This window comes from Monopterus albus, unplaced genomic scaffold (genome assembly GCF_001952655.1).
Source record: "Monopterus albus unplaced genomic scaffold, M_albus_1.0 scaffold6.1, whole genome shotgun sequence".
Lineage (NCBI taxonomy): Eukaryota > Metazoa > Chordata > Actinopteri > Synbranchiformes > Synbranchidae > Monopterus > Monopterus albus.
In genome coordinates, this window is record NW_018127886.1 from 1 (window position 1) to 18,832 (window position 18,832).

An 18,832-nucleotide genomic window follows, 5' to 3' on the forward strand; every position below is an offset into this window, starting at 1 on the left:
AGCATGTGTGGAGCTCCCACTGAGTTTCCCTTTTTTGCTCTTTGTAAAAAAAGAATTGGTTAAAAACCATTTTATTATCACATGAAGTGATAGAAATGATCAACTTGGAATGCAACTTTTTTGATATTTCTGTGACATTGCTATTATTTTCAAACTATAACCACAGCATCCTCCCTGCACTCAGCAACAACCAGTGACACACACACATATTCCCTTTCCTAGCTCTTAAATAAACTGCATGTCAATCTCAGCCTACACCTCTGTTTGTCTGTTATCACACCCTTAGTAATTATTACAATAGTAGTGTGATGGATGTTTAGGTACATTTCAAATGACCTTGTCTTGTTACCTGGCACACCCTCCTGAGACAGTGTAGATTGTCATGTAGCAAGTTGCCTAGAGAAAATGATAAAACAGCATGTGTGGAGCTACCACTGAGTTTTTCTTTTTTGCTTTGGGTAAACAAAAAAAAGTTTAAAAATCATTTCACTATCACATGAAAATGTTCGAAAATTTCATTTCAGCATGGAGCTTTTTTATATTTCTGTGACACTGTAATTTTTCAAGTTAAAACAAAAATAGTGTAAAAAAAAGTACCAGTAAAATGCACTCTCATTTCCTAAACAAGCGTTTCTACCTTTATGATCATCATATTTCCCAGTAGAATGTAATATACTGTAACTCAAAAGCACCACAGGCATCTTCCAAAATGAATATACTGTTCAGTCAACACTTTTTAAAAAACAAACACTGAACATTACAACCTTCCTGGAGGGAGGATATATTGTTAATGTATTGGACTGCATTAGTTTTAGCTAGCTGTACCTGATAAAATGCCAGCAGAGTGCATTTTTCCACCTGTTCTACCAGCAAGGTGACAGTTTGTGCTAACTACATCAAATGGCCATGAGATGACACTGTTGCTCAGTTCTTTAATGTTCACATTGCTTCACAATAAATGCTCCAATAAACTGTGCTTTGCTGCATCATGAGCACAACTACTGATTTCTTTTTTGTCTTAATTTTTGTGCTAATAAAAGTAACTATATTATCACCAACACAAGTTCTGTGTGGGTGTAGGAGTGAAGGCAAGTCTACAGGGTCATCAGGTGGGCATCCTCTCACTAACTGGTGTTTCACTGAGTAGGACCCATGACTCCGAGAAGGCTCAACAGTGTGTTCCAGCCTCCCAGAACCACCCTGCAGTTTTAACTCACCTAGCAGACAGACAGCTGTCTTGGCTACAAATCCCCTACAATCAACCTCCACAGGGCAGACTTTAACTTTCCAACCTTTTTAAATAAGGTACATGTAGATTTTTAAAAATACTTAATAACTTTTGAAGGCATTTCATGAGCCAAAGAGGTTCGATGTTCAAAAAAAAAGTACAAACCCTGAAAGTGTCCCCAAATCTGGACATACAGTATGTGGTTTTTACCAGACAGTGATGATGGGCTCTCTCCATGAGACAGACAAGGGCCCTGCAGGACTTTGTTTAGAAAAGTATGTAGTAAAAGCCAATAAAGGAAGCAAGGGAAAGCACAAGTCAGTGTTCCATTGCTCCCTTTTTTCAACATGTACTGTATTAATCCCTTTTCTTTGTACAAAATGATCAAATCAAATATAAACCTAACCCTCAAATGAACATAGTTCATTAACATTTTGATTTCTTCTACCGTGTCTTTTCTAATGTATTTTTATTTAAGCACATGAACCATAATGAAACCAGTTTGAAATAGAGCTCTGTTTGTGGAGACTGGAAATGAATTAAATAGATTTTTTATTGTCTGTCATAAGCAATGTTTCTTGAATTCTCTGTAGTGTCACAAGAAAACGTCCTTAGCATTAGGACATAGGGAACATTTATAATAAGAATTATTTGTCTTTAAAATGTCCTTTTCCACTGTACAGTGTGTGCTTTGTAATATTTATCTTTAGTCTCTTCTGCTACTTTCTCTCATCAGACAAAAGACAAAAGCAAAGTAGTAAAATTAACAGAATTTGTTTGTTTTTTTTAAGTATGAAATACTTGAACAACAGAATCATAGAATTCCTTTCCAACAGCATGAAAATTACATATTACAATTACATATTTAAAACTGCTCACATGTGCTGCATACATGACCTGTTTAAACATCCACAGCAGTGCTGGCGGTGTCATAGTAAAACACAATGTGATCCATAGTGTTCACGCTGCCTCTGTTGGTGCAAAGGGTCAAACTGCTCTGTACAATACTGTCTAGTACAAATATGATGAAAGATGTAGTGAAAGAGGGAACACTTTAACCCTCCTAAAAAGCATTCACAGGCAGTATTTAAACATTTAATACATTGCTTAAAACACACTATAATGTGGTTGAACACAATAAATGACAACAAATTAAACGCAGTTGTAATTTACAGAACTTTATAGAAGTAGCTGTAATTACTGGCTAAACCTATACATTAATAAACACTAAAACATTCTTTTATCTGCTTCCTACATTTTAGTGACTTGTAAACCATTTATAAAATGTTTGTTTAGTTCTTAAGCGTGAAGTATCACAACAGTTTAGTAGAATTTAGCCTCACAATAGATCTGTTTATAGCTACATTCACATAACCTGCAGAAGTGACTCACATCTTTTCACGGATGTTCAAACTAAAGAAATCGAATTCATTCCATATAAGATCTGATCACTTGCAGATGTGGTCCTAGATCTGATACATATCCAATCTCTGACTGTGTGGCGTTTGTGAGAATGATCAGATCAGGATTCATGTTTTGTGTTTTTCACATATTGCCTGTTGTGATCATACACTGTCGGCCCCTCACAAACTGGTAAAGATAAATATAGAGGAGAACAACAACAGCAACTGTCAGCAGCGGAAAGATGAGGACATTTAAAATTTGACACTTATGGAGAAGCTTCTGACCAAGCCAAACTGGAAGGAACATAACCGAGCAGTTTTAAGGGATTTGCAGGATTTGACTGTCACACAAATGTTGTTATTCTTGAGCACACGTGACACATATTTCAGTTGTATCTGCACATGTGTGACAGTTTAGGATGTCAAAAGTGTGACATCTTGATTCATGGAGCTACATACAACTAGATCCTCCTCTGAGCTGCAGGCGCTGTGCTGCATCCCTCGTGAGAAAATCTTATGATGTGACTGGGTGCTGAGGTCCAGCAGCTCAAAGGAATCAGAGGAGAAGAGGCTGTCTTCGCTCATCACACTGGAGGGGCGGCTGTGCTGGCCCACTGTGGCCTGGAGAAGCTGCTGCAGAGTCTCTGGGAATACTGAGCAGGCTGAAGAGGGAGATGAGTGGCGCTCATCAGGAAGATCCAGACTGCGAGAGAACTTGCCGTTACGCTTCAGAATACCCTTCCTCCTTCTTACTGCCTCTGTGTGCATGGTGGGACTATCTTCTACTGCTGGCAGACAGCTGTGGTGTTTGTGGGAGCACAAATTACCTGCATCACTCTCTTTAATTCCCACTCCAGAGCCCATTCTCTCTGATGATGAGCCATCACCTGACTCCCCTCCATAGAAGTTCTTTAGTATCCCCTTCTTGGGCATTTTGAATGAGGGCTGAGTGAATGTAGAGGGAAGTGGTAGACTGGTGGAGAAGACTTCAGCATGTGTGTGAGCAAGTGCATGTGCTCCATAAGACTGGACAGCAGCATTACATGGTTGGGATGGAGAGTTTTCTTTAGAAGGGCTGTGAAAGAGTGAGTCAAAACTCCTCTGGGGTTTCAGAATACCTTTGGGTTTCTTTCTTTCAGTAGTGGTAGTGGAGGGAATTGCAGCAGAGGAGCCACCACCACAAGTTCCCAGTGCAGTCTGGGGAATTGCATTCTCTTTGCGTGACTTCCTGAGGCTTGACATTCCTCCTCCTCCTCCTCCATGACTGCTCCTCAAAGGTAAGCTGAAGTAAAATGGGTGGGGAAAGAGCTGAGGCGGACAGGAGGAATCTGAGGATAGGGGCCCTGGGTCAACAGTCACGTTGCAGTCAGCAGCGATCTGATTCTGCCAGTCAATGTAGCGAGCCAGCAAGGGGGAGGGGCATTCTTGGTGTGAAGATGAAGGGCAGTCGCACACACTCTCTTCATAACCCCAGTTCACCCACCAGTGGTTGGCCACATCCTCTATCGTAGCTCTCTCGTCCACACGCACTGTCAACAGCCAGTCGATAAGAGCGCAGGCATCTGGAGGGAACAGCAACAACATTTATTTATAGCAGCCAAACTGACTAACACAATGTAATTAACAGGATACTAGTAAGAACACACAAAGCAATCACACTGGGCAAGCTGCTAATGAGAAATGTAACAGAGACATAAACTGTAAAGGTTTACCTGAGGGGGGGTCGGGTCTGTGGTAGCAGCCTTGGCAGATCTGTTCAATGAGCATGGTGTGACTGGCCCCATCAAACGGCATGCAGCTGTACACCAGGGCATACAGCAACACCCCCAGTGCCCAGCAGTCCACCTAGCACACACCAACACAGATAACGAAGGACATCACAAAACTCATTAGATTCAGGCTTTGAGTTCATATTATAGGCTAGGAAATGATTTGATATGTTTTTAACATAACATTTAAATATATGAGTCTTTTCATTTTAAGACATTCATTTTTACAAAATCTAATATTTCGAACCCAGTTACTCTGGTTTCTCTGTCGGTGATTTACAGCTGCACTAATCCAAATATACTTCTATATATTGTAGCTAATATATGAATATTCCACCAGTTTGGCATCACACTCTTATAACATTGTCAGGGACACGATGGACAGTTTAACTCTGTTTGTCTACATGTCAGCCCTGTGATACACTGCTGACCTGTCCAGTGTGGACCCCGCCTCTTGCCCAGGGTCATATTACCCCTAATGCAACTTGGCTACTGTCAAGTTTGATATTTAGGGGGTATGATGCTAGTAGCAGCTAATGTAGCTTCGAGCTGCTAGCCTATAGCAGAAATGAAGAGCAGCCTACAGAGGTCACTTTCAAACTTCAAACTAACTTAAAATGTTCTAACTTGTTATCTTCAGCCCCAACCGATGCTGGCTCAAGTGATATCACTTGAGGCAATTTATCAGATTTCACACAATTTCCTCTGGAGCCACAGAAAGCTTTATACAGCTTTGTCCCCACTTATGCAGTAGTACTTCCCAAGACCTGTCAACAAACTTTATAAAATGCAGTTCCCTTTCAAATGGGAGTGTGTGATGTGAAAGGACTCACTCATAGTGATGAGCCCACAGAGAAATGTCACCCAGCTTGTTAGGTCCTCTCAGCTCTTTGCAGAATTTTGCCATCTTTCAGCAGTTTTGGTTTTATGGCCCCTCTCAGGCCAGTATCCAACCATAGTTGGCAGCTGTTTTCAATAAAAGAGACAGACCCACTGTACACTACCTGCCCACCAGACAGCAGACAGACAAATGTAATGACTAGCTGATGGACACAGTAGAGCATTTAACAGCTAAAGGGCCAGATATTTGCCTTAGGACTTGGTACAGACCAAAACAGAGCTAAAAGGAGAACAAAATTTGCTGGGTGGCCAGAACCATGAGTCCAGGTGAATGCTAATGCTGCTCTGTGTCTGTTGGATGTGCAGACTGGGTGGCTGTTTGCCATATATCAGATACACCAACTTTATCAAGTGACAATATGTCCGTTTTGTTTTAAACCTGTTCTGCTTCCAAGTGACCAAAGAAATTAAAATAATACTGTTGTAAAAAACAAAAAATAACCAGATGTGGTGCAAGTAACAGGTGATGCCATCTCAGTTTTGCCAGTAACAGCATTACATTTAGCGGATTTTAAACAGATTTTGGTGCATCATTCCGTGCACCATGAGTTCTGTGTTTGAATTCAGTGATTCACTATGATGTAACTGAAAACCCAAAATGTCTGGAAACAATTTCGTAATCCAGCATGTTGACCCACCTCTGGACCCTGGTAGGGCAGTCCTTTCATTATCTCTGGCGCAGCATAGAGTGGACTTCCACAATAGGTCTGCAGCAAAGTGCCGTTCTGGAAATGACTGGAAAGGCCAAAGTCAGCCAGCTGTGGAAAGACAGAACACAAATGAATACATTTTGATGATATTTATTTGTGTTCCTTCTACCTGTAATGCTGCTACTGCTCCACTAACATGTATTCTAAGCCAACATTAGTGTAGCTTAGAAACCCTTAGGAATTATTTAATACAGTCAGTCTCTTAATAAATAAAAGACCAGCCAAAAGTGATGCAACTGAAAAAAGGACCACTAAAGCAGGCAATACATATTAAATGAAACCTTAAACATTAACATTTGTCAAATAAATAAAGAAAGAAAGAAAAAAAGAAACAAAACCTTGAAAAATATGTAAAAAAAAAAAAGCAACTTACTGTTATATAAAAAGTACAAATAACTGTCAGGTCAAAAAATGAGGTTGTACTGATGAAAAGTATACCAAACACTGGCATGTTAAACATACTTTCATGTGGTATATAAAAGTAAAATCAAAATGATTAAAAATCTGCCAAAATAGGCAAAAATATTCCAAGACTCCACCCATTCACCTCAACACTTAAACTCAGTCTCACGCAATCTGGATTCCTGCTCACTGAGTATGCACTGCAAACCTTTAGTCATGTGGCAAAAACACAATACCTCAAAACATTTCCTTTTAAGAGGAGCCAGAAATAGGCATGCTGAGCTTTTGCCAAAGTAAGTGTGAGTGAGAAAGACAAGAGGGCAAAAAAACATCAGGCTGCTTATTCTCATGTAATGGAACAATCACTCACTGGCTGCAAGAGCCATACGCAGACATACTGAGGCTCCTCTCCACCTGAAGAGATTATTAACATGCACACCAGCCCCCTATCAGCCCTCTGGTGTTAAAAATAGTCAACAGGACAGCTTTACATCCATGGAGCAGAGGTACAGGGAAACAGAGGCCTCACATATGGACGACAACACTGTGCACTCAAGCCAACTCACATATATGAAGTTATACTTATAGTAGCATTAATGATGTGTATACAGTTTAACCTTCCACGTGCTACTGTGTGTTTGTATGGGCATTCATGCAGTGTACATCTGTGTAAGGTTCCTTTACTCTTTACAGTGTTCAGCAGAGGCATGCCTCAGTGTTGAATGTTTGCATTATTACAGTACACACACTCTTCCAAATATACATACTCCTATACATGTGCCTTGGATTTACATGGGCTGTTGTGAGAAGCCACTGACTACAGACTGTTGTTCATGTTTTGCAGGGGCAAAAATCTCAAACCACCTTTTGAGATTTTTGTGATATTTTCATGTAAGAAGAAAATGAAATTGGTCTGAATGGCAAAATTATCTGGTAGTGTCAAAGCTACGGTCAAGTGTTACTCTGCACTGTTGTCTAATGAGTGAACCAGCTGACAAAGTCCGGTAGCATGTATAATTTCAGTAGTTGTATTTTAATCAGGGATTCACTGATGCACTGGCAGATTACCTTTACATTCAAATCTTGATCTAAAAGAATGTTCTCCAGCTTGAGGTCTCGATGCACAACGCCGTTCTGCAAGACAAACGAAACACATACATGAGGTCCCGTGCTGCTCTTCCCTCCTGTTTACAGTCAGATGTTTTCTCTTAGCATACAAACATAAGACTTACAATATAAACCATGTCTGCAGTGCATGGGATGATTTGGCATTCAGTTATAATTTCATAACCACTGATATTCAACTCAATCTTCGTGCTGCAGGGTCATGTGTCTGACATCTCGGAGGGGCTCTCAAACTGCTAAACTGTTGTCAGGCATGAGAAAATCCTTTGTTTGGGTTAATTCATATCATGAGATTCTTGATGGCATTAAGCATCTGGGAGCCAATGAGAGGGCAGAGAGTGTAGACAGCTGTGGAGCCTGGTGAGGAAGAGCCTGAATAATGAAGAGCTAATAGGAGGCATAGTCAGTTTTAGTGACACCAAGTAGGTAGTAAATCATAAGAGACAGTACTATTACAGGTAACTGTGGCCACTCAGATGTGTGATGCAGAAAAACTTTAAATGCTGCTGTCAGTTTCTGTTAACGCCACTGACTATTGAGCTAGAATAGTCACCTTTCTTTCGATAATTACATCCCCTTCAGAACATTTGAGAGGAGGAAATGACCCATGACCTTTGTACTGTCAGCAAGACAAAAACAAAAATGACAGAAACCTATGTGGCTGACCAGATTTTATTCTTGCTATGTTTAAGTGATTGTAAGCTGATTGAAAGAATAGCAAAAGCAGCAAATGACCTGATTTGTTTTCATTCTTCTCCTGATAATTTCTCTATGTGCCCTGCATACCACAGAAGCACATTTAATAATTAATGGATGCCAGAACATTTGTGTCTCTTTTGGGACAATATACAAGGGCAGAAGAGGCACAGAGTCCACCTCCCTGCTCACTACAGAGCTACAAGAATGAAAATCCCCAAGGGATTCATGAAGAAACCAACCTGAAATAAAAATCATATGACAACAAAACCCATTCTGTCATATCCAGCTCAGGTGACTGTCAGGCACAGACCCTGACTTCTACTGTAACACACTTCTGCATTAATAGGATTAATGTATTTCCTTGATAATCCCTGTTTTCTGGCATAGCTGCTGATTTACAACAGTGAAAACAAGGATACAAAGGTGATTGTATTCCTTTGACCGGGCTTACATGTGAATGCGAACAGAATGTGTTTATTAAATGTGTCAGTGTGTGACTGTAAAAAACAACCAGGACATAATGCGCTTTTAACCCAGAGAGATCTGACAACTCAAGTCAAGGTTTTGTGCAGGATTAGGATTGGGATTAGGGTTTAGAGGATTCAGAGTGTCTGTATTTGCTGGTACACAGCTGAATACCACAGCAAAAAAATTCAGCACGTGTCTACATGTGGCATCCTCATTTCTACTGAATTCTTGTGATCCATTTCCACTGTATAGTAAGTGTGTGTGAACCTTATGGCAGTAGTGGACTGCAGATGTTATTTGTCTGAAGATGCCTCTGGCTTCTGTTTCTGGCAGTCTCCTCCTCTCCTGGATGTAATCGTATAGCTCTCCTCTGCTGGCATACTCCATCACTATCACGATCTTATCCCGGCTCTCAAACACTGCATGGGACACAAGACACATTTCTAGAACCACAAATCTTTACTAAATAACAATAAGATTTGCTCTTCTGTATATATAGAAATGAAGATATTAATAATCAAGATGCTACAAGGCTTCAAATGTATGGGTCAGTGTAATCAGTGTGATTTGGCATAAACTGTAATAATGGATTAGACTCATTTGAAAGAATAAGGCTGGTGACATTCTATATTTTTGTAATCATTATCAAATCACATAAGATAATGTGTTAGCCCATCTATCATCACTGTGTTTAGCTGGGCAGTGTAACATTTAACAGATGTTACTCAAATAGTTGTAAGAAGTCCAGTTGTGGTACAACGTTGTGGCACACTGATGGAATTTTAATAAGAATAAGAATATCAGCCTTTGGATGCACAAGGAATCAGTTCAGTGTTTATTTTGATCTTTAAATGAGATTTGCTGACAATTATAAGATGTTTTTGTCTATTGACAGCAAATCGGCATTGCACATCACTCCTGCAAACTCTGCTGTGTAGGTTGGATGGTTATGACTGATGTGGTGAAGGAGTACAACACCCATTTTGCTTTCCCAGCTCTACTAATCTGTAATGTAAGTCCCTGTGAACTAAATTTGCATGACACTAGTCTCATGCAGCCTTCATTAAAGCATTTAGAGCCCAAAAATCCATCTGCGACTGGACTAAGTAATAATTTACAATGATGTTAAGAATTTGTGTGTGATGCGTGTGTGTATGTGTGTGAGCATCTGTTTGCATCTTACCCTCATAGAAGCGTATAATGTTGCAGTGCCTGAGTGAGGAGATGATCTCAATCTCTCTCTGGATGTGAATTCTGTCCAGATCATTGGTGATGTGCTCCTTGCGGATTGACTTGATTGCCACCTGAGAAAAACGACAAACTGCTGAGTCAATACATGTTATATGAAGCTTAATGTTCAATTAACACATATTTTGACCGCTCCAGTAACCAAGTGTTGATCGTTGACAACGATGAAATCTGATTCCACAGCAGAAAACAGCATTAGGTCATCAGGGGACTGTCGTTACCATAGTGACTGTTGTCCATTTTCACAGAATATCTGGTGCCAGCAAACACAGACTCCTTTTTAATTAATTCCTTTGCAAACCTACAAGTTTACTTATACCCCCCTTCACCACCCTCACAAAACCTCAATTCAACACTGATAAACAGTGCGTGCACAAGATCGCATACATTGAAATAGAGACACAAATACATACTGTTGATAGAATTACACATACAGACAAACAAATCAAATCTCTGGGTATTAAAGGTGATTATGTGGGTTTTAAAGGCAGAGCAGGCCTCCAGTGAACTGAGCATGCTCAGGGGCATAAGGCTGATGGCTGCACTATTCACCCTCTGCTTCCTTAAATCTAATCTAATCAAAATTTATTTCTACAGCACCTTTAAAACAACATCCAGTTGACCAAAATGCTTCACAAAAACTCAAAATCATAAATCAATAAAATATACAGTATTTAAGCTGTATACAGCTTTAAGTCTGACCCTTTGGAACCACTAAGATAAGCTGGTTTGATGATCTAAGGGATCCTGGAGGCCTGTGCCACTGCAATAATTCACCTAAATAAAGTGGAGCTAGACCATTTAATGTCTTATAAACAAAAATCAGCTACTTAAAATCTATTCTCACACTGTACCTTGGTGTAACCCCCAACCATCAAACCCCAAAACAGAAACCCCACCATGAGCCCCAAAAACTCACTGGATAACTGTCACCACAACAACATCTAAAATGACAAGCATGGCAAATAAACAGACATGAGGGTGTCCTGTTCAGCAATACTATACACTCAAAAAGGACAACAAAACAGCGAGAAATGTTTTATAATGTGTTGTTGAGGCTGCAGGACAACTTTGTGAGGTTGATATTCTAACATAGCCCTATGGGCAAGCTGGCCTCTGCTCTGGGTCACAGCCCCAGCATTCTCAGCTGCTGGAAAAACCCGCTACAAGACACTGCACACCACAATTCACACGCTCTATCAACCGCAACAGTTATGCAACACAACACAAATGCACTCCAGGGAATTCCAGGATCTGATCTGACCTTATTCAGCTGATGTGATGCTGTCCAGCAATGGAAATGCTTTTTATTTATTTATTTTTAGGTTTGCATCTTTTCTATAATTAGACTTTCAGCATACTGTATGAGAATGTTTTTTTCTCATTTCACCATCACTCCAGACTGATGGGGCAGCTCACATAGTCCAGAGGACCTGGGTGCTGAGCCGCAAATTAGCCACACAGTGGTTGTCATCTGAATGGTGCATGTCCAAGCATGGGGAGCTATTAATATGTGGATACTTTTATGCCTGTGAATGTTTTCCTCACCCAATACCTGCAGGTGGGAAAGCAATGTGAGAATGTAAAAAGGAAGAATATGAAATAAGCTGCAGGGATGAAGAGGTAGGATGTAGGAGACTAACAGAACAGGTGAAAGGAATAGATAAAGAAGTATGTCAAAGATTTGTATTGTACTGTAACTCTATGCCCCTCGCAGACTTGGCATTAAGGTCTGATCAGCAGAGCACAGAGAAGAGAAACACAGTCTGGGTATTGCTTGCCCTTCAAGGCACTAAGAGCATTTTACAGGCATGTGTGTGAGGAGGAAGGGTGTGTGATTGTGCATGTGATTTCACCACTGTGGATGTAAATATGCTGCATAAGTATGATGTTTAAGTATGGCCTCGAGAGTGTCCTTCTCACAAACAAGGTATCATTTCTCACAATGTGCTGTGAGAAAGATATTGGCCAAAAAACGTCAAACTAGCTTTAGGAAATCTAAGTAGCTACTTATGTTTACTGCAGAAGTCATGCAGATGCAATCAAATACTCTTTTACAATATTTTATAATCTGTGTAGATTAACTCATGCACATGTACACAATCACATGTTTGTGCAGCTATTGGTGTGAGGACATGCACATGCAACTCAAACTGGTCCTTAGGATGTACACACAAACACACACAAGCCTAAGTATCACTAAAGATCCCTGCTGCATCTAAGAAAGATTTAACAGCAGGATTATACAGGACCCAAAGAAGATTCCAGGTTCGAGCCCTGGTCGACCCGGGGCCTTCCTGTGTGGAGTTTGCATGTTCTCCCTGTGCCTGCATTGGTTCTCTCTGGGTATTCTGGCTTCCTCCCACAGTCCAGAGACATACAGCTTAGGTTGATTGGTGACTCTATATTGCCCCTAGGAGTGAGTGTGAATGTGTGTGGTTGTCTGTCTACATGTCAGCCCTGTGATAGACTGGCAACCTGTCCCGGGTGGACCCCGTCTCTCATCCAGTGTCAGCTGGAAATGGTTCCAGCTCCCCCATGGCCCTCTTTTGGATAAGTGGTATAGATAATGAATGGACACATACATGATCCGTGCCAACTAGACACTTGACCTCACCATCTAGCTACATACACTGTCACTTTCCATGAGCAGGAACTTCAGAAGGGTGCCATGCACTGATGAATGGCGATCAGATGGGAGCAGGGCTCCACAATGTATTCAACGTATTGATTCGGCACAGGCACCCACATGTACCCATAAAGCAAAAGTGTGGCATTTTGAAAAATACACAGTTCAGTACGAAGCCGCCAGCTGGTCAGCTTGGCTTAAGAGTAGAAAAAACCAGCCCGGCTTTCTCCAAAGACAAAGTCCAACCACCACCTTTTAAACTCAGTAATGAGCACATTATATTTTGTTTGTTAAATCTGGACTAAGACCATTAGTGTAAAACTGTCAGTATGTGGTTTAATGGGAGGGTTATGTGCTTGGCCAGGTCAATGACTTCTGGAGCTTCTTCTGGTGACTTCAGGAAGTCACTTCCCCTGGCCGTGAAGTATTCCATCACATATACTCCTGTAAAACCACACATTATTCTTATTCCACTGATCTTTTTGTACAAATTAAACAGACATCACATGTTAATTACCAAGCTTTAAGAGGTCATAACACTCCATCAGAAGTCAGATGGCTGGTTGGGTCTGTGCCCAACCATTTCTGTCTCTTACTGACTTCAACCGTGAGAAATCAGGGACAGATGCCCCACCTCCAGTTTTCTTTTTTCTTTCTCAGTACTATTCCTACTTCTATCACTTTTCACATGAACAATCAAATGCAACAGTGAATGTCCCCCTGGAGAGACTGCCTAGAATAATGCACTGTTATCCCCATATTTAAACGATACTGCGTTTCCCCTCTCTCTACAACACCTGGCTTTTCTGCACTTGAGTGTGGCCATTCAGACTTCCAACATGGTTGAACCACGCATCGCACAATCTGTTTCTTTTCTGTTACCAGCCCTTAGCATTGCTGGTGGTTAGATTTTGTTGCCCAAGGACAGCCCCCACACCTCCCCCCCACCGCCCCACCATTTCCAGTACTAATGCAAAGCTATTCAGTCTTCAACTATGTAAACACAGATGAGTGTGATATCAGTCTTCACATTTAACTCTTGGCAAGAGAGCAAACAGGTGAATTTCCCAGAAAAACAAGTTTTTCTCAGAACAGCCTGTTTAATTTAGCAGAAAATAACAAAACAAGCAACTGGTGTATGTTTTTAGGTCTTGTTTCCAAAAATAATGTCTGTTGTGTTTCAAAGAATTCTTGGTATGTGCTGGCAACTGGCTTGAGGAATTTAGCATTTTCCCCTTGTCCAACAAGCCCACTGACCCTGCATACACACACACACACACACACACACAGAGCTTCCTTCCGTCTGTATATTTTTCCATTCATCTCCTATCCTCCACTCTGTTTTTCTGCCCTCTTTTTTCACACATGGTGGATATTTAGAATGTAAAGTTTAACAGAAACATGTCTCTCTCAGTGTGCCTGTGTTGATGTGCTGGTGTATGAATGTGTTTCACTCGGTTGCTGGTAGAGGGGGTCAGGCGAGGAGACCTATTGTAGTAATTTTATCCACTTGTTCAAGTGCTGAGTGAGTCAGACCAAAGGCATCTCAGCCTGGCAGCAGGGTGCAAGATCTGGGTTCAGCATCAGTCCATGAGCTCACCCACAAACACACCCACAGACACACACATTCCACTCCACCTCCAAATTAGTATTTAATACACAATCGTCAACATCAACCTACCACCTGGGTCGCCACACCTACACACACACACACACACACAAGCAGGAAATCTTGCATAAGCATATCTAATTATGTCAATAAAGCTTTTTGTAGGTGATGCTTTCAGAATCAGGTTCATCACAGTTTAGGATAGGGTCAGGCCAGCTCCGCTCATCCGAACCAGATGAGCGCCACAATAGTCTATTTACCGGTCAGCGAGCTATTTACATTTCACTCCGCGTGTTAAATATTATAGGCTAGAAAAGATGGCATCTTTGAGACGCATAACAGTGGAAAGGTTACAACAATATTTTGCATCATGCTCAACAACACATGGCTCACCGTCTTTAGGCTTGCTCTCTCTACCGCCCTCTTCACTTTCCCGTATGTGCCTTTCCCTAGAGTCTCCATCACCTCATAGCGGTGTTTCAAGTTGTGTTTGTGATGGTGCTTCTTCACTTCCATTGGCGCTGTAGCACTCGGTGGCCGGTCCACCGTCTCCATGTCTCGGTCTCTCTGAGGCATGTCCGTGCTGCAGGGATGGTGGCTGTCCAGCCTCGGAGACTCCACACTGGCACAGTGACCGGTGAATGCTGCGTCCTGCGGACAGCCGAGCTCGGGGCGGTCGCTGGTTTTCATTGTGGCTCTGCTGTGTGCTTCTCGTCTGCCCATCCTCTCTGCGCACTGTGAGCACCTGTCAGGAGTAGCCTTCAATTTGGGCTTTCCGACGGCGCAGACTTGACCGGATCAACAGCAAGAGAAAGGTATGAAGACATGTATGGTATTGGTATGTCATGCAGGTCAGACACTCTACACTACATCCATCACGTTTGGTACTTTTCTATGAGGTGAGCAGGGGGGAAAAAAATCCTGGAAAAGAAAAGAAACTGAGAGGAAGCAGTGACTTTGTAATTGTGGCTAATAAAACTACAGTAATCCATTAATAATTTAAATGTAACTTCATTCGAAATGTTTAAAGAACAAATTAAGATCATTTGGAAAGTTCATCAATGGGGTAACAGCTTTACAACCCAAAAATCCTTATTACCAATGTATTTCCTTGTAAAGGGGAAATACAGGTTTTTCTGACCCTGTGTGCTCATGCAACAAATAACTGTCTTTCATCAGAAAAAGTGACAGAAGCATAATAAAATGTTGAAAAGACACCAGAAACTGCATTTGCATGTAGTTAATTAAATTTGCATGTAATCAAACTTCCATAAGCAGCAAAAAAGACAGAAAGAGAAAAAACATTCATGTGACTAATTTTTGTAAAGGTCATATTGGTCATTTTCTTTGGGAACTTTCCACATTTTGTCATGTTACAACCACAAACTTAAATGTATTTTACTGGGATTTTATTTGATAGACCAACAAAAGGTATCACATAATTGTAAAGTGGAAGGAAAATGATACATGATGAAGAGTGTGGCGTGCATATGTATTCAGCCCCCCCTGAGCCAATACTTTGTCAAAGCAACTTTTGCTGCAATTACAGCTGCAAATCTTTTGGGGTATGTCTTTACCAGCTTTGCACATCTAGACAATGCAATTTTTGCCCATTCTTCTTTACAAAATAGCTCCAGTTCAATCAGATTGGATGGAGAGTGTCTGTGAACAGCAATTTTCAAGTCTTGCCACAGATTTGCAACAGAATTTAGGTCTAGGCTTTGACTGGACCATTCTAACACATGAATACACTTTGATCTAAACCATTCCATTGTAGCTGTATGTTTAGGGTCATTGTCCTGCTGTGGCAAGACTTGAAAATTGCTGTTCACAGATGCTTGTCATCCAATCTGACTGAACTGGAGCTATTTTGTAAAGAAGAATGGGCAAAAATTACAGCCTCTGGATGTGTAAAGCTGGTAGAGACATACCCCAACAGTCCCACACTCCAGGGGTCTGTATCTGGGTTATAGATCTCCACAGAGCATGCATATCCCTGTATGGCGCTAAGCACAACGCCAGCCAACTGTTCTCCTCTGAATTATCAAATCTGAACCATAAACAGGCAGCTCAGAATGCAGTCCCATTCACTCCTTGTTGGCTTTCTGTCTCTATGGCCGCTGCTATGTTGTTATCTCGTGCCAGTGCCCCTGCTCTGACCTGTCCCATATCTCTGTCAAAGATAAAAAAAGAGACTGCGCATGCAGTGAAATAAACATACTCCCAAATAATATATTCATTTTTATTACAACATTTCAACCAACATGACCTTTGTCAGGCCAATATTCAAGTGAACACGCAAAGTTAAATAAAGACAGGACATGGCAACCCCACTTACAGTGGTGGAAAGAAGTACTGTTTACTCCACTCCATTTCTTTGATAACTTTATTGTGTACAGTTCATCTGAAAAGTAGAGTATAATCATAACACTTTATTGATCCCTGGTGGGAAATTCACAAGTTGTTCAGCAGTACTGTATATGAAATTATAAACACAAGGCAGTTAAAATTACCTCCACCTTTACCAGCTGCAACATTAAATGTGATATACACAATAATGCATTCATAATTATAATGCAATAAAATGATATATATTAAAATGAAATGTGCTATTTTTCATAGTATGTTTACTTCTGATATTTTGATGCTAAAACCTTTGTACTTTTACTTAACATTTTGAATGCAGAACACAGAATTCTGTACTTCTTCCACCACTACCCACTTAAGGGATTACATAATACAAAACAACACCAGTATTGTTAGAAACGCTCTGGTAGGGAGGTGAGCGAGTAAAAAATGACGGACCCAGGTAGCTGACTTCGGTGCAAGAAGTGCTCTGTTTATTTACAGTGAAAATACGTGTACAACCAGGTGAAGGAATAAGGAGGAGAACCGGGTGTCGAGCGGCAGTCCGGGAAAACATACAGTTAGTGGTGGGTTGATGAGGAAGAGGCCGGGCTGCGGACGCTAGGATTCACTCCTGGACTGGTCGTGGTGGTTGGTTGCTGAGGGGACAGTCAGTAACAGTTAATGGGAGACTGTGCATCGACCTGCGTGGTGGAGTGATGTGGAGTGACGTGGAGGTCCGTGGTCTGAAGGAGCGATAGCGGCTGGGAAGACAATACACGGGGCACAAGGCAGAAACAGAGCTGAGATGAGATCACGGGGCACAAGGCAGGAACAGAGCTGAGATGAGATGAAGAGCGTGAGCAAATACATATAGTGGACAAACTAATAGATCGGCATAGAAACGGGCTAGAGTCTAGAAAGAACTGGCAGGGAAGTGGACGATGTGCACGGTATAAATAGGGAGAAACTAATCAGGTGCAGCTGGTGGTGATTCAGGGGACGTGAAGCAGGTGTGTCAGATAAAGAAATCAGGGGTAAGGGAGCTAAAATAGAGGGAGAGAAGTGAGAGAGGCAGGGGCAGCCGGGCAAACCTGACAAATATAAACAATATAAACAAGGAGAGCCATGTATTTTCAAAACACTGCTGCATAGCTCAGTATTTTTATAGTCATCATAGTAAATAAGCAATTAAAAGATAGCCATATACATAGCACACAATATGCATAAAAAAAGCAAAATAAACAAAATAAAGACATTTAAAATATATGTACTTTATTTTCCTAATGCGCATTCGTTTTCTTTCTTTTTTGTTCTCAGTCTTATTTTACTTGTCTTCTCGTTGCCTTACAGAAGAACAGTGTACATACACAATGAGAGCCACTGTACCAGAGGCAAATTCCTCTTGTGTTCAACACACCTGGCCAATAAAGCTGATTCTGACTCTGACAGATATTTATTTTAGGTCTTACCACTATGGGAAGACATACACAAAAGGGAGCCAAGGACCAACAATACTGGCATGTGGATACTCTGTACTAGGTATATAGTTATCTGAAGCAAGTACAGTGTAATATTATCATCTACAGTACAGCAACGTGGTCACACTATATCGTATTTTACCATATGAGCACAATAACTTTCAATACATCTGTGCAAGTCCACTTTACCTGGGAGTGAGGGCTGAATGTAGTCAGCACAACCTTGTGGCAAAGAAAGGGAATCCCCTGTGCAAGCAGCACCACATCAGTGAGTTCCTCTCCAGCTGCTTGAGTAGATGTGAGTCATGCTCTGCCTGAACAGAGACCAGCACCACAGAACAGAACAGCTGTTGTCAGAACAGAAAGACCTTGTGGCAAACACATTTAGGAGAAGAAACATAAGAGATGACATAAGGGGGAGCTCAGTTCATGCACACACCTGTGCTATTATAAACCTGAATAAAGCAGAGGCATGAAAGCGCTGCCAAATTACTGCTTTTTAAATCACATATGAAGGATGTTCTAGGGCAAACACAAATACTGATTTTGAAAACATAAGTTTATTATCTCACCATATCAAACATAAAGAGACAAAAAGTAAATTAACCGTTTGGAATTTTCTGCATTGTTTATAAACGTGACGAAAAATATGGTCAAATCTTACTATAACAAATAACATTTAAATCATTGTGTTGTTCTTGTATATAATATAAATGATTCAAGCTGTGAAAGCTGGAAAAAACACATGAACCCATCCATCCATCCATCCATTTTCTTCCGCTTATCCGGGGCCGGGTCGCGGGGGCAGCAGTATA

General features: G+C 41.1%; 1 protein-coding gene across 1 annotated transcript; it reads right to left on the reverse strand.

Moving 5' to 3' along the window:
* Positions 1 to 1,761: 1,761 nt before the first annotated feature.
* Positions 1,762 to 14,902, reverse strand: LOC109968556 (NUAK family SNF1-like kinase 1). Its single transcript, XM_020614908.1, has 7 exons — positions 14,584 to 14,902; positions 9,888 to 10,008; positions 8,972 to 9,123; positions 7,481 to 7,546; positions 5,939 to 6,058; positions 4,344 to 4,476; positions 1,762 to 4,193 (listed from the first exon to the last, which is right to left on the reverse strand). Exons 1-7 carry the CDS (start codon positions 14,878 to 14,880, stop codon positions 3,046 to 3,048), a joined length of 2,037 nt encoding a protein of 678 aa, XP_020470564.1. The 5' UTR covers positions 14,881 to 14,902; the 3' UTR covers positions 1,762 to 3,045.
* Between the last annotated feature and the right edge of the window lie 3,930 nt (positions 14,903 to 18,832).